General features: G+C 38.2%; 1 protein-coding gene across 1 annotated transcript; it reads right to left on the bottom strand.

Annotated features, from left to right (window-relative positions):
* Positions 1-1,828: 1,828 nt before the first annotated feature.
* On the bottom strand, positions 1,829-9,548 carry LOC135469252 (uncharacterized). Its single transcript, XM_064747850.1, has 2 exons — positions 9,419-9,548; positions 1,829-2,741 (listed from the first exon to the last, which is right to left on the bottom strand). Exon 2 carries the CDS (start codon positions 2,710-2,712, stop codon positions 1,897-1,899), a length of 816 nt encoding a protein of 271 aa, XP_064603920.1. The 5' UTR covers positions 2,713-2,741; positions 9,419-9,548; the 3' UTR covers positions 1,829-1,896.
* Between the last annotated feature and the right edge of the window lie 7,215 nt (positions 9,549-16,763).

Genomic DNA, 16,763 nt, shown 5'->3' with positions numbered 1-16,763 from the left:
TTGGATACTATAACAAGCTAGCACCATATTCCAGCCAGTAGTGAACTGACAAACCGAGTAACGAAATACACCCCCTCCCAGGTCAGAAGTATTGTCTTCATCAACACGAGACCGCCAGTCATTTCAAGGGCCTGTAAGTATTATACATTGGAATTTCAGTTGTCTTTGGGGAGGGGACAACTGCACCCGTGTCAGGACAAGATTGCAGGTCAAGTTTTGATATTCTGCTATGGCCAATCCTATCTGAGGTAGTGATTTGTGGACTGCACCGAGTACCGGTATTCAAAAAGCTATATCATACCGGTTTTCATATGACGAACATGAACTGTGATTTGGACAGTACAATGAAAATGTCCTGATATAGCATGCTGAATACTATGGGGGTTTTATACCTATGTGCTAGAGTGTTTACCTGACCTACTATCACCACTACACATGCAGTTATTTAAAGGAGAAGAAAATTTAAATATGAATCAAATACCATTCAAAAGAGTATGCTTTTCCTCGCAGGTGCATGCTATAAAAATTCTAATATGTACCTCAAGTTGATAAATAAAGTCAGCGCCAAAATCCGCTGTGGGCGACTCCATTTTGCCTGAGAACTAGCCCTGAAGTCTTGACGATCGGGAAAGCGGAATGTTGGTCGTAGGTTCAGAGTTTACGCGAACAAGCCGGCAGTTTTAACGACTCTCAATTTCTGAGAGGCAACACCCCCCCAGCATAAATTACAGGGTGTTAAAGATGGAGGACACGATGGACTCAGCAATTTATGCCAGCTTTGCCGTTTTCAGGCTTTACGTGTATGGCGAGGAAAAATGGTAAAATTATGCAGCAGGCACCACCAGATAGAAAAAATGTGCTCCTTGTAGACTATAGTGTCATGTTTTTAAGTTTTCTTCTACTGTAATATTACATTTATAAACTGTCATGATATTACAATTATTTACCATGTATCTTTATTACTGTTTTCTTGGGGCTCAGTTTGCCTTGAGTACATCCTGTTGTCATTTCCACTGAGAAAAGGTCTTGTGTGTGCTATTACATGGAAATTACAGAAAGCTGGCCAAGGAATTCAACGGCTGGAATGACTCATGTTAGCAACTCATAGCTGCAGGTTTGTCAAAACACACAACATTGGCGCTGTGATACATTAAAAGGTCTTAGTACGATAAGGCCGCGTTCCCGAATGTTTTGCCGAAGTAAATTGGCGTGAATTTCAAGATAGCATGCGACAGTCACAAGTTACGAAATTGTTACGATCAATGACGTCATGTTTAATGCGAATACATGAGAAGCTTTTACGAATACACACGAATCATTACGAGCTTGTGTCTAGTTACGAAAATGTTTAGCCTTTTGAAATTGTCACCGACATAAAAATATAGAACACGAATTCATAAGGAACGCTCAGGAACCAATACAAAAGACCACGAATGCAAACACAATGTCAATTCGTAACTATTCGGCTAAAATCGTCTAACTGGGAATGGAGCCGTGGGATTGCAACTCTTCACAAATTTAATCACATAACTAACAAGATTACAACGCAGTTTCTATCAACATGCACAAATATAACAAAGACCTGTCAATGGTAGTATTCTTACAATAATTTTTGAAAACGTTGATTTCACAACTATTTTTGGTGTACAAAAACATAAAAACAACAGATAGTCAACAGAAAGCATGAAAAACAGACATTTATTACTAATTCGGTTAAACATTTTTTGCTCATTATAACCGTGTGAAATAGTTGAACTTAATACATTTGAACCAAAGTGATTGAAACTTTACTATGGCAATGTTTCATAGAACACGACTATACACAAGACGTCTCTAAATCTAAAAGATCACAAAAAATGATTTAAATTCTTCATTTACAGAACTTTTCACATCACATCAAAATACCAGTTCGTCAGATATATAGCTCACAATGATGGCTATCATCCAAGTGCCGCTTGACACTGTCATGCTGATGGACACAGCTGCGTTTGTCCCAAGGCGGATCAGTCGAAGAGTATACTGCCGCTGATTTTCGTAACGTGTATCAATCAGTATGGTAGGACCATCCATGACCTCTAGCTTAGTATTCGGTGGCATAAGGAACTCCTTTTCGCCAGGATAATCTGAATAGCTCTCAATGCAGTACCCACTGGCGTCTTCAATTTTGTACAGTGTTGTGATGCTTCCTCTGTCTGGAACTGAATCCTTATCGGCAGACGTGCTGCTAAAGGCTGGCCAGATAATATCCTCACCCAGGATGTGATTAAGCGATCCTTTCACTACGCGCCACGCCGTGCCTCCATTCGGTTGACACTTGCCAATTTTCTGCAGAGCGGACATAAGCAGATTGACATAATCACTAAATTCTCCTGCTCCCTGCTTTTCTTTTAGTTTAGTGTTCAGTGCATATACAAAGTCATTTTCTAAAGTGTAGAAGAAAACGGCTTTCTGCTGGTCAGGATTTAAACCGGCTTTGTTAGGCTGTTGTAGAGCTTCTTGTTCTGCGGTGTTTGCCCCGTCTAAAATTTTTTCATAATCATTACGACCAGCTAGCTTTTTGATGGTTTTCATAAACTTGGACTCTTCTCTTCGGAAACGTGAATGCTCCTTCACATCATGCTCTGTGTTCAAGGGCGACTCGATCTTTGCAGGTCCTCCCTGCACCCAAGTGAGCGTAGTCATCATCAGAGTAATCGTCAGGATCATCTTCATGGTGGCGAGTGTTGAACAAATCCCCAAACCTGTAAATACATCAGTGAATAAGAAAATAAATGGAAAAAAATTTGCAGACCACGATAACATCACTTGGGACTGATTTTTATGATTAATGGAATATCTGGAGTTGAGCTGAGGGAACTGTATGCTACCTGTGTTTGCCCTGTGCCCAAAAGAGCTGGCGAAAATTGTGAGCTAGATATGGTACCTTTATCTAATTAATGCATTAAACAGGTATCTCAGTAACACCTCACAAAATTAATTCCCTTGAGGTCAGTTAGACATGCACGCGAAGCGCTCTGTAGTTATGTAAAATGTGTGAAAATGACTATCGCGAGTTTTGAAGTTTGACAGATTACGTTCAAATTGAAATACTTCACCTAATTACAAAGACTGGAATCTGTTTAAACATATAATTACCGGAAGCGTCACAGATATACTGCCCTGGCCAACCTACGAAGAAAAGCAGGACTGAATGGGTTTATACCGTGGGAATTTTTATCACAAGATTCAAGTTTGGAGATGGATTTTTGTTACACACTGCCGCATAAACGTAAACCGTGTGGTCGACAACGGTCCCATACCTGACAATGATAGCACCTGCCACACTTCAGGTTCTACATGACGATGAATTTGACGCCTGTACATGCATGTCCAGCCACTATGTAACTTCTGACTATGCCGCTACTGGAAACATAGACCGTCACCTACTTCGGTGATAACATTTCTTGTAAAGCCCACTTTTCATCCTTAAACAAGCTCACACACACACGCCACAGTCAAATGTGCCTATTGCCTTTTAGATCCAGAATGACGTTTGAGTAAATTGACTCATTTGCAAACTAAACAAAAGGACTTTCAAACATGAAAAAAATTAATTTCTCTCAGTTGATGGACTAATTAGAGAGAAATGACGTTCTCGTAGGAGGCGCCTTTTGGAGCGCTTGGTTTGATTTTTACACCAGCTCTGTGCAGGTGTGATGTATAAATGCGGGGCCCCAAGTCTAACACACTGGATAGTGGCTGCCAACCATAGCTTTGTAGTGTAAACGTTACAGCACAAAGAAAGAAATTTCGTCAGATGGATTCTAAGACGAGGGGCTGACAGATCCCACCGACGAACGTAATTGGTCAATCCTCCAAGACCTCTGCGAAAAAGCTGCCACAACAAAAGTGGAGAGTCGTTGTCAAGTGGGCGAGCACTTCGAACTAGACAAATCTGTGCCCCGTTCATTTTACTAAGGTCGCTATAGAGCGCATGGTTTAGCACGGGTGAGCAGCTTGGCCTGCACATGTACATCCACTGTACTGCAGGATATGTTCAGGTATATTGAAAATGGTTTGATGTCAGCCTGTTTTTGGAGTATTACGAAGGTGTCATCCACATAGTTTTAAACTGATTCAAATAGCCAGTTTGGGATTTTGGTAGAATGTGTTTTCATGCATGTTATATATGAATATATCTGCTAAGCTGGGCGCTTGTGGAAAGTCTACAGAGACACCGTTTGTTTGCTCTCTGTATATTTGCTATTTAATTTAATATGGTGATGCACAATGCAAATTTTAGAGCTGTGTTGACTGGTCCGTGGTTCGGGTAGTGGAAAATACCCGAACTTTGTTCAAAATGATGACAACAGTTTAATTTACCGGTATGTTTCAATATTGAAGAAACATCAAAACTAAACAGCAATAAATAGCAAAGCGACCAGGCCCTGGAACTCTTAGGCCGTGATCAGAATCTAGTTTATATAAGAATTCAGTATGAAAGACTGCAGCATAGAAAGTAAAACCGTGAAAGCACGGTTCCAGATATATCACAGATATGTCGAATATTTTAACTGTTTATGTAATTGCTTATGAAGTAGGAACATACCGGCTAAATACAGCAAAGGTTGTGTATATATGTGTATTTTCTACTGTAGAGTTCTCAATTTGGAGGCGTTCTTTACAGGTTTTAGGCATCTGTACGGCCATCGAAATTGATTCCTCGGGTCAATAATGGCAAGAAGAATTTCCCAAATACTGTTTAACATCAACCACCAAAGAACTAACAAAGTATGACGTAATAAATTAGGCAGGTTCATGGAAAGAATGGCAGTCAGCAGTTTCAAGGATGATGGAAAGACGTATGGAATGTTCTCAGCGAATGAATTACATCAGTATCCAAATCGTGTTTCATGCTATGATGTCGTTAATCAAATATGTATCTGTCAATAAGTCTGTCAGTAGCCTGCGGATGGTCGTGGGTTTCTTCCGGGCTCTGCCCTCACCATAATGCTGGCCGCCATCGTATAAGTGAAATATTCTTGAGCACGGCGTAAAACACCAATCAAATAAATAAATATACAGTTTTAGTGTATGAGAAAGAAGGAGATTACTCTGTAATAATTTCTCCATGTAGCTGCGTAGGAGAACAAGTAGAGGTCAACCAAAAAGGGGAGAGTGCGGTGGGGAGGTGAATAAGAATGCTTATATCCAGAGCGGCATGCACATAGATGTTATTTATGAGAAATTAGGCATCACATGAATAGTAACCCGTGTATATAGCAGAAATGATGAACGGTTTGTTGCCTTCAGAATTAATATGGTGGCGACCGGTTTTATTAAATAATTAATGATCGAATTCTATGAACTCAATCACTTTAAGGAATAGTAGTACAGATAGTAGAGAAATCCCAACTGGAAACGTCTTTGTATTTGTATTTGAGCATCTATATATAGGTGTTCAGTGAGATGTTTTTACTTTAAACACTCCACATCAAGCTGACGCCTGAATATTTTGCAGTTGCGCAACAGTACTTTCTGCAGCGTTTATCTCCTCTATAAGTTACAAGGACTGAAGGACTGGATTTGAACATTTTGTGCATAGTCTTCACGTGCCGAAAGCATAAATTTGTTATCAGGTCCCATATTTATGTTCCCGGGCTCTCTAAAATTTCGTGATTTTTTACAATATTACGACATGATTACATGGATGATGAGTGTGACGATTCGCAGCTGTATTTACCACAAGTGTATTCAGACATCTCCAAATCCTTAACTGCTTTTGCGATGAAAATCAAACAGTCCCTGCACTGTGTCTCCTCTTGCCTTATCCGTGTTGTATCACTGTCGTCTGTACAACAACACACCAAGTGTTGTCTGCACGTCAGGAGATCTACTGTCGCAATCTCCACTCTTAGAGAAATATTCAGTAAGAGCCCTTTTAGAATCGAAATCCAGCTTCAGTTCCTGGAAGAATTACTCATCGTTGCTTGACATACTTATGTAACTGTGCTGTGTGAGTGTTTTCAGTGTATCCAGCTTCAGTTCCTGGAAGAATTACTTATCGTTGCTTGACATACTTATGTCACTGTGCTATGTGAGTGTTTTCAGTGTACCTGACCTGACCTGTTATCACCGCCTCACTTGCTGTTATATCATTGGTTTATAAGCTGTCGTGAAATGACGTTTATTGCTCTTTTATTCGAGCTCAGTTTGCCTTGATGTGATTTTAACTGAGAAAAGGTCTTCTGGGGATTATTACACGGAAATTACAGAAAAGTGGCCAAGGAGACCAAGCGCTGGGGAGACTTAAGGTGAAGGTTTACCAAAATACACAATGAGATTGACGTACAAATACACCAAAGTCGTGGGACTGCAACTCTGCTAACTCTTACTATCACACAACCAACAAGATTACAACGCAGTTTCCATCAACTCACACAAGGATCACCAAACATCTGCCTATGGCATGAATTCTTCCAATCATTTTTTAAAATTAATGTCACCACTGTTTTTGGTGTGTAAAAATATAACAGCAGCTTGGTAGAATAAAACATGAAAAACACAACTGTACGTCTAATTCGGTTAAAGATTTCTGCGCCCATCATAAGAATTCATAAAACACAACTATACCGTCTCTCTAAATCTAAAAATAGCATTAATCCTGTATCTAGAGGATGTTTCACGTAGCATCAAAATACGTTCGTCAAAAAAAAAAAAACAGTTATGTAGCTCACAATAATGGCTATCATCCAAGTGCCGCTTGACACTGTCATGCTCCTCTACTGATGGGGTTATTGACGGTTCCATTTCGTCACATACTTCGGTGATGGCATTTCTGATTGTAAAGCACACTTTTCGTGTATAACCAAGCTCTGGCAAACACTAAAGTCAAATATTCCTGTTTGTATTAAGATCTAGAATCAGGTCTAGGTAAACTGACTAACTTGGAAGCTGAAGAAAATTTTCAAATCGTAGAAAACAAGTGATATTGTTTAGAACTATCTACGTAGAGAGCGGGTTTCATATATCTGTCGCGTTGCCGAGCCACATAACGGAAAAGTTAAAATCACGTTGTAAAAATATGCTTTGAAAGAGGAAAGAAAGACAGTTTAGGGACAAATTCTGTTTTATTAATCGTCTTCCATGCTCCGTGACTGAAACCAAAATCAAGTCCGTCATGGGCTGTCCATGGGTTCTAACCATGGCGTTATAATGTAATCGTCATGGCGCCAAGAGAGATGAAAACTGAACGCAGACAGGTTCTAAGGCCAGAAATTTACATTCCATCCATTTTTGCACAGGCGAATGCAATTAGTCAAATGTTGAATCCTTCTCGTAAAAGTAGGCATGATAGGACAAAGGTGGTCGTCAAATGGGCGGGTACTTCTTACTAAACAATTCTTGACCCCATGCATGTCACTGATGTGAGGTTTGTCGCTACAGAGCGCAGTGGTTAGCATAGGGGAGGAGCGTAGCTTATACATGTATATCCACCATACAGAAGGATCTCATAATGTATGCTATTAATGGTTTGATGTCAGGCACGAAGGTGTCACTCAAGTATTTTAAAACTGAATCTAATAGCCAGTTTTGATTATTGGTTGTATATGTTTTTCACGCATGCTATTCATGAATGTGTGGGCAAGGCTGAGTGGTAGTGGAGGGGCCATATTAAATACGTATGGTTGTTCAAAGTATTAGTAATTGAATTTGAATGTGGTGTTTCACAATGCCAATTTTAGAGCTTTTGGAGTGGTTTGCGGTTCAGGTAGTGGAAAAGTGAATCTGCATGAGATCTAATTGGGTTAAAAATAAAGTCAATGGTTTCATTTGCTGGAATGTTTGAATTTACATTAAAATACATCAAAACTAGCTAAATGAAAACCATATAAATAGTAATAAATAGTAACAAAGGGATCAGGCTGTGGAAACTTGGTATAGATAGGGATACAACATAAAAGACTACAGCGTGGAAATCTATGCGTGGAAAAAGACATTCGTATACCAGCTGTAAGACGGACGTTCCAAAATATAAAACAAGAGCAGCGTCTACAGAGTGATATTATGCAAACTGTCCCAAGTATCCGGTGAAAATATAGTCTCCTTTATCTCCGGGTTTTAATTTAACTTTCATGTAAATGCTTATAATATAGCGGCATACAACCCCCTGAAAAGCAGAATGCACTGTAAGAACAAACTGGGTATTTTTGCAGTAAACTTTGTTCTAAGTTGGACTTACAAAAAGTATATGAACAGCTCTCTTCTCACTAAATGCACAGCCTGTTGCTTAGTTACATAAGCAAAGTGCAGTAAGACAACAGTATCGTGTCATGTTTCTTCACAAAGTCTTGCAAACACTAGTCAGATATATACTTATATTATGTGTACACACTGAGCGTACGTCATTGGATGCCAGTATCATAAATCTACATCAGTTAGAGCTACTGTTAGGATTTACAGCACTTCTCGTAAGATACAGTACTGTGTAGCAGTACCCAGACATATTTATCGTGTTGAATTACGCCACCAGTTGGACAAACAGTTGCAATCGAAGTGAAACTGAGATACTAGTATGGTACAAGATTTGAATACTGATTTCAATCCTTCGCCTAGAACATACCTTGTGTCTTTCCAACACCATTAAAGGCTACTACTCTGTGCATGATTCCGTCGTAATTTCGTCCCATTATATATTTTCTTAGTTTTTGATGGTTTTTGCTCAGCATCGTTTTAGAAATTGGCCTTGTGCAGGCTTGTGGACAACTAGTATACGAATGTTTGGACGCATACATTCTTTACATTGGACCTCTCACAAGCTTCACAAGCGAAGATTAGTATTTTTCACAGTATTAAAGTTACCAGTTATGACATGATTGCATGGATGGTAAGTTGTATCTACCAGAAGTGTGTTCAGATATCTCAAAATCCATAGCTGATTTCGCGTAACTGAAGAACTCGTGTTATTGAATTTTCAGTAAAACTAAGACAAACAGTTTGAGCAGCATATTAACTTGTTATTTAAACAATTAAGACGCTATAACTGATTAAAAGTCAGTTTACTTGGGAAGGCCTGCCAGCAACCCGCGGAAGGGTTTTCCCCTTCCTCGACGCGATTCTTCCACCATAACGCTGGCCGCCGTCGTATAAGTGAAATATTCTTGAGTACGGCGTAAAACACCAATCAAATAAATAAATAAATAAAAGGCAGTTCCCAGAGAGAGTGGAGTATAAGTCTGATGGGCCTTTGTTAATCGTGAAAATATCTACACTGGTAATGTTGTACCATCTACAAACAATATTCTGTTGGATATTTGAATTAACATAACAATAATGTATGTTCAGGCGACCATCTTGTTACACGTGTACACCATTCTTGAAGGAGCATACCATGTACGCAGGTCAATCAAAACATCCTATTCTCTCCATCTGATCTTACCTCTCTTATATTACTGTCGTCCTGCTCGCCGGCAAATCTTCAGTCGTCTGCACGTCAGGGCTTCTTCTGCCGCACAGGTCACTGCTAGAGGTGTCCTCAGTAAAAAACACCCTATAAATCTAAATTTGCCATCAGTTCCTGGAAATTACTGGTTGCTGGACTGTTGATCCTTGGCATACTTATGTTTACATGATCAACCTGGTCGCAGATCCGGGTTGGAGTCACCTTACTGTCAAAACATACACATTTATCTGCATGAGTGTTGGCAAATTTATATCATCTCGAAGTTCAGGAGTAGCTTTTCCATGAATCAACTGATAAAACAATCTTTATGTGTACCGATAATCTTACAGTTTGTCGCAGAAAATCTTACAGTTTGTCCCAGAAAATCTTACAGTTTGTCGCAGAAATCTTACAATATGTACAGAAAATCTTACAGTGTGTAGCAGAAAATCTTACAATATGTACAGAAAATCTTACAGTGTGTAGCAGAAAATCTTACAATATGCACAGAAAATCTTACAGTGTGTAGCAGAAAATCTTACAATATGTACAGAAAATCTTACAGTGTGTAGCAGAAAATCTTACAATATGCACAGAAAATAATCGAGAAAAGTGTGGTGAAATCTAACAACGCACTGCGCAGTCCAAGTTTTGTAAACTATTAAAGATACTTTGAAAACGATCTCACCAGTTGCTGGAGCCTTAGAATATAGGATATGTCTATATAACACACCAAAGTTAAGATTTCCGTGGCTCAGCATGATCTTGTTAAGGCTTAATTCGGACACATGAGTGCATGGCTCTTCTCTTCCCACCACAGCCAGTGTGAGTCTCGAAGTGGCTATATCTAATACACTAACTGACATGATCGAAGCGGTTTTTAATGCTTAGGTGGATAGAATTTCAAACAGTAAGCCCCCAAATCTTGAAAATACTGATCTGAATAACTCAAACATGTTCCCCTTCATACGAAATGTTTATTAATCACAAAATCTTGAATATGATACGTACATAATTACTGTAAATGTGTAAATGAAGAATGACATAAAGTAGTAGGTACTTAAGAATAAGTAGCTTCATTTTGGCAAGTTAGAGCGAACCCGTGGGCTCTTTAGACAACTGGCGTCTACGTGCGTGCACCTTCGTACCTGTCCCGATAATCTACCTGACGCTCTCGAACAGGGCTGCTCCACGCAAACCTGTTAACCTGGAGTGGGGACAAACACAAAATCTAAACCGACAGAAACCGATGTCAGAATACTTCTGCTTGTCCCTGCATGAATTTGTCCTAATTTGTTGCTTTATACGCCTTGGTGGTTTGTGTTAAATGTTGTTTGACCCGAAACATCCATTATGACTGATGGCTCGTATTAGTCTCTTTGGACGACAAGAAATAGAAGCGTTTTGTTTCACTAAAATAAATAATCTGTTGATTTTAACAGAAAGTCTGCTGTCTGAGTGAATGAATTCTGTTATTGCAGAAGTTTGTTCTGTTAAAAATAACACACACATCCCATTAATTCAACATAAAGATTATATTGGTCTTACCGGATATTATGTTGAATATGACAGAATATTGTGATTAAATAGCAGAATAAATTCTCGCATCACTCAGTAAACTTTCTGTTAAAATTAACAGATTATTTTTTTAGTGTACCACTTTAAACAGGTTATGTAGACAACTGGTCCTCTGTTTAACAACATACAAAACGCCCTGGCGTTAAGTTAAATAAACTTCAACCCGTTCTCAGTACTTTTTGTGTTACCATAAATGTACACATTATACATAGACCACAGCACCATCCTTCAGTTCCAAGTTTAACTGCGGAATAAAAAATACTGCTTGGCAAGTTTTGACTGAAATATTCATTCATTATAGCCTGCCATATTTTATTTGAAATAGCAGTTTTATTTATATTGCTTCAAATGAGAATAGTTCAAGGTTTGCGCCTTGATAATGTAATGCATTTAATATTTGCTTAAAATTCTGCACAGTGCAGGGGCAAACAGCACAACGTCAATATCCTTAGAAACACAAATTATAACACAGCCTGGCAAGGAGGAGCTCGAGAGACAGGCAAAGGAGAGCTCGCCACATCACACTTTCATCCATATCCAGTCTCGTGGTATGCAGGAAAGCAGGAATGAAATACGTGCTGTCAGATTAGTCAAAAGTACAGTGACCTATTTGCACTTACGCGGCGCTTTACCAGTGTCGACCACAACGAAGCCAACAATGTATACAAAATTTATATCTTTAGCTTTCGCAATTTCCAGTATAATACTCATAATTTTTATTTGTGCAGGGTAAACTTTTTACCTTTGGTGGAATTACAATTCACTGTACTTAGCACCATTTTTATTTTCCATAAATTTTACCTTAAAATGCTAACAAACTGTTTAGAAGGGCCAGGACTTTATTTTCGCAAATTATAATATATTTATTTATTTGATTGGTGTTTTACACCGTACTCAAGAAAATTTCACTTATACGACGGTGGCCAGCATTATGGTGGGAGGAAACCGAGCAAAGCCCGGGGAAAACCCACGACCATCCGCAGGTTGCTATTTATGTGTCAGTGTTTCCTACAAATGTATATCTTTTTAAGGCCACAAAAATGTGTAATTTTTTGTGTGGCAAATGATTAAACACGTAACAGTTTGAAGTTATTTTGTCTGTAAAGTATAGTTTTATATTTTTAGTAAGTATATACTCATTACTTTGAGCGGAAAAAAGCAAATATAAAAAATTATTAAATTATTAAAAATAGATCTATGCAGTATATACGTATATATGTATATTTATATATTATACCTATAAATGTTTGAAAAGTGTGCCCTGCAGTGACTAGGAACGGCACTGTACACAAATGCAGCCTTTAAATTTTATTTTGAAAAGTAGGTATTTTTCCAAAAGAGCTAAATTGTTTCGTTTTATACCGTCAAGGCGTTGAGTTGTTTATTTATTTATTTTTTTGATTGGTGTTTTACGCCGTATTCAAGAATATTTTGCTTACACGACGGTGGACAGGGAGGAAAGTGGGGTAGAGACCGGGGAAACCTACGACCATGCGCAGGTTTTCACGGCGTTGTCGTGTGTATAGTATGCCTACCTTAGTCTGCGTATGAAACACTGAATTATTAAATAGTGCTTTTATTTCTGGTGCATTTGCATGTCTACCAAGTAGCATCCAAGTAGTATGTGCGGGACAGTCCTGCCCGAGGCTCATGGGTTGTGTTTTTTTTACGTTACCCACATATCAGGAAAAACAGGCCTTTTAGGTTACACATGCGAACTTCGTGCAAGTAGGTCCAAAGTTTGCCTGCGAACTGAAGACTGCTGGGTCACTGACTGGATACCACTGCCACACAGATGTCATAGGTTGTCGATACACTATACATTTCTGAACTGTTACTTTGCACCTAGATAAAAAATATCTAAATATATGTTTGTTTTGATCTAATAACAACCTTTTGCCCAAGACTACCAAACTCTCTTGACGTCACCAAGCTGACAATGCTGTAACATTACTTCCAGCAAAAACAGCTCAGGAAACCTTTTAATCATACATGGTTGATGTGCTGCATGTGGTGGTTTGGCATGGCGCCATGCGAATATTAGGGGACAAATTTACTACAAAAACATGTGACCTTTAGATCACGAAGTCAGCAGTTGTATGGTGACCATTATACCGAGATTAACGACCCTGCATGACTGAACGGACCAAGGTGAAGGACGAGGTGCGGGGCTTTCGGCCGCCAGGCTTAAATTCAACATTGCTTGCAACAGACACAGTTTACGTCTTCTGCTCCAAGCCATACAACGATTGGATTGAATTTTCGCCTCTCTTATTTGTTTATTAATTGATTTCGTTATTGTCTAACTCCATACTGAAGAATTTTTCATTGATACCATAACGCGGGCAGTTTTATAGAGGAAACCAGAATGCCAGGAGTAAACCACTGACCGTTGGCAAGTTACTAAAACGCTTTCTGACATGTACTCACCACCGAATTTGAACCCCCCACCCGCGTGTTACATATAACGACTGAAAGGCAAGTGCCTCTATCCACTACATTTCGGCCTGCACCCCATCTTTTAGTGCATGGTTTCTCCTACATGAATGATCACCCAGACACCAGTATAATGTTTTAATTTTTTAACAATAACAAAATTCATGTCAGTCATCCACGGGATAAACGAATATCAAAGGGCACGCCTAGGTATTTCTTGAGTGCAGTAAATACATGAAAATAGTAGGCCTACTGAAGGCCTATAGTTCTACATTGTATATAATCTTTTCAAATGTGGCAACTTCATTTAGTATTTCATGATTGACGTAAAGGTGATAAATTAATTTCTAATGGCTTTTTTCGGCAAGCCTAAGTGTGGAACACTATCTTGACTGGAATTTTACATTTGTTTTCATCGAATCGTCATAGTTTATGCCAAAAATGTCTGAAGTAAGAGCTAGGTTGTCAGTAAACGTATTTTTATTCATTCTGACTCAAATTCATGTCTTTAAATTTCAACTCCATGAATACTTACCACACTTAATAACAAATTTAACATTTCAGGCCAAACTTTATAATGTCTGTCCCATACAGATTTAAGCCCTGTTCCCACTTAGAAGAACGTTACTAACGATTAAGAGACGAACACTCATGAACTAACCTTCACTAACATTCCTGAAAAAAAGCACCAGAATTTAGCCATCTTTACGAATGTAAAGAATCATTAAGAAATGTATACAACAAGTTTAAGAAAAACACGACATAGTGACGAATTAGATGGTAAATTCGATATAGTTCACACGAATCTGTTAAGAATATTCAAGACTAAAATATTTATTTATTTATTTATTTGATTGGTGTTTTACGGCATACTCAAGAATATTTCACTTATACGGCTAGCATTATGGTGGGAGGAAACCGGGTAAAAAGCCCGGGAGAAACGCAGAAGACTAAAATAAGACAGAATACGATTAATTTGCAACTGCTTGCAAGAATATGCGAATGCTTAAGAATCATAAATAATGTTTAAGACAACTTGAGACACAGTTAAGACACACTTTCGACATGAATTACGAAATTTGACAAGCAAAATTCCGAAAAACTTGAAACAAACAGGGATTTGGAATTATATGAAGGGGCTTGTTGAGCATTTTCCCCCTCATTTCCTTCTCCATCATGGACTCCGAAGACGATTATTGTCTCTGGGAAGAAGAGAATCTATTACGGGCAGCTGCCCATCTCCTAATGTGCCAAAAAAGAAAGTTGCCTGAAAAAAAGAAACCAGCAAAGAGGTGTGTTTGGGCTACTCCTTGGCTGCTGCGTACGTCAGATTATGGACGGTATGAACACTTATTGGCTGAATTGCATAGAGAAGACATCATTTGCTGCAAAAACTTCCTCCGTGTCATCCCTGACATGCGAAATTACCCCGTTACCACCGAAATGGTGAACGTCTAACACCCCACCTCCAAAAGTAAGGCACATTCATGAGAGTCCCTGGAACAATGCCTACGTCTTGGCATTACACGGGGTTACATAACAACTGGTGAGTGATATTAAAGCCTTCAATTTGGTTTCAGGGTTGTTCACAACACAATATGCCGTATAATTCCACAGACATGTGAGGTCATCATTACAGAGCTCCTGGAAGAAATTTTACCGTGTCCGAATACACCAGAGCAGTGGAAAGATGTTGCCAAACAATTCAGATGGAAACAAGTAGATGGAATTTTCATAGCACCATTGGTGCTTTAGATTGAAAACATGTTGCCATCCGTTGTCCATCCGATGGGGGATCATTCTACTACAAGCATAAGAATTCTATTGTCATATTAGGCCTTGCTGATGCCAACTGCAAACTTTTATGCGTTAACATTTGTGCCAATGGCAATTGCATTGATGGAGGTATCTTCAAAGAAAGTGATGTACATGAAGCTCTGGATTTTAGCATCAGTGCTCCAGAACCATTTCCAAATGATGACCAGCCATTGCCTTATGTAATTGTCAGAGATGATGCTTTTGCCTTACGCACCTGGTTAATGAGGCCCTACCCAAAGCGAGGTAATTATCAAGTTATTTCTATGTATTTAACTATTATTTGTTAAAATAAATATTTATTTAAATATTAATTGTAAAATTTTAAAATTTACTGATGTCTATTTAATTATTAATTCATTTTCATATGTTTAAGTATTATTTGTCAAAAAGGTATACATTATTAATGTTTATTTAATAAATAATTATTGTAGCATTAAACCGAGAAGTGTAAACGTATTTATAAATGCATGGTATTCAGTACAGCTTTAGATGTATGTTAACAACAATGAAATGGGAACCAAAGAGAGTCGAGTTCATTGTGATGGATTAAATTTTCTTTTGTCCTCTCTGAAATTTCCTTCTTATTGTACAGTTTTTTCTTGTATCTACTTTATGTTATTTTATCTTATTTTTAAAATTTATCTATTTTGTTATTTAGTTATTAAGTTATTTTTAGGTTATTTTCTTAATTTGGTTTTATTTTTTTTATTTTAATGTTTTCCATTTTAACTCTTAGTGTAGTTTTATTTCTTTACTTTAATATATTTCGCAAACAAATAAGTCCCCCTTGGGAATGTATTGCAATGCAGAGACAAGATTTAAAGTACAGTTTACAACCTTTAATATTAAAAGGTTTCTTTCTGAATTGTAATGCAAACTATTTTAACATATTTACAAGCATCTGCAATGATTACAAAGTCGTTTAACCAGATTCACATTCTTCCATTTGGCAAAACTATTAAGATTTAAGTTATTAAAAATGGGAAGATTTCAAGTGTTCATAATGGTAAGAGTTCATAATGGCAAGAGTTCATAATGACAAGTGTTCATAACTGCAAGTTTTCATAATGGCAAGACTTCAAGTGTTCATATAAATGTCAAGATTTCTTCCAAAAACTCTTGATGTTGCCTTGAAGCCAAATATTACAGTTTTTAAGTCATTTAAAAATTCTAATCAAGGGACATTTTCATTATATCGATTAAAGGGCTAAATGATGGTGTGTCTTTCCCTCCATGGGGTGAGAGTCTAGGGGCCCATTAAGGTGTAACTAGTTGATGGCTTACAGGGTTTTGCCTCCCATACTGGTTCTACTGCTACACAGGCTGCTCCTGTATCATAGGTTGGGGATAAACTTGAGTCTGAGCAAACATATCAGTTGGTAATCGATGCTGAAAGCCTTGTTGCTGTTGGTGGTGCTGTTGGTGGGAACGTGAGCTGTAGCGGTGAAACAAGATTCATTGCTGCCATGAAGAAGTCAAACCATAATTCCTCTGAAACTTTCTGTAGTTG

Source organism: Liolophura sinensis, chromosome 6 (genome assembly GCF_032854445.1).
Source record: "Liolophura sinensis isolate JHLJ2023 chromosome 6, CUHK_Ljap_v2, whole genome shotgun sequence".
Taxonomy (NCBI): Eukaryota; Metazoa; Mollusca; class Polyplacophora; order Chitonida; family Chitonidae; genus Liolophura; species Liolophura sinensis.
The sequence above is the reverse complement of the archived record's forward strand: the minus strand, read 5'-3'. Positions and strand labels throughout refer to the sequence as shown.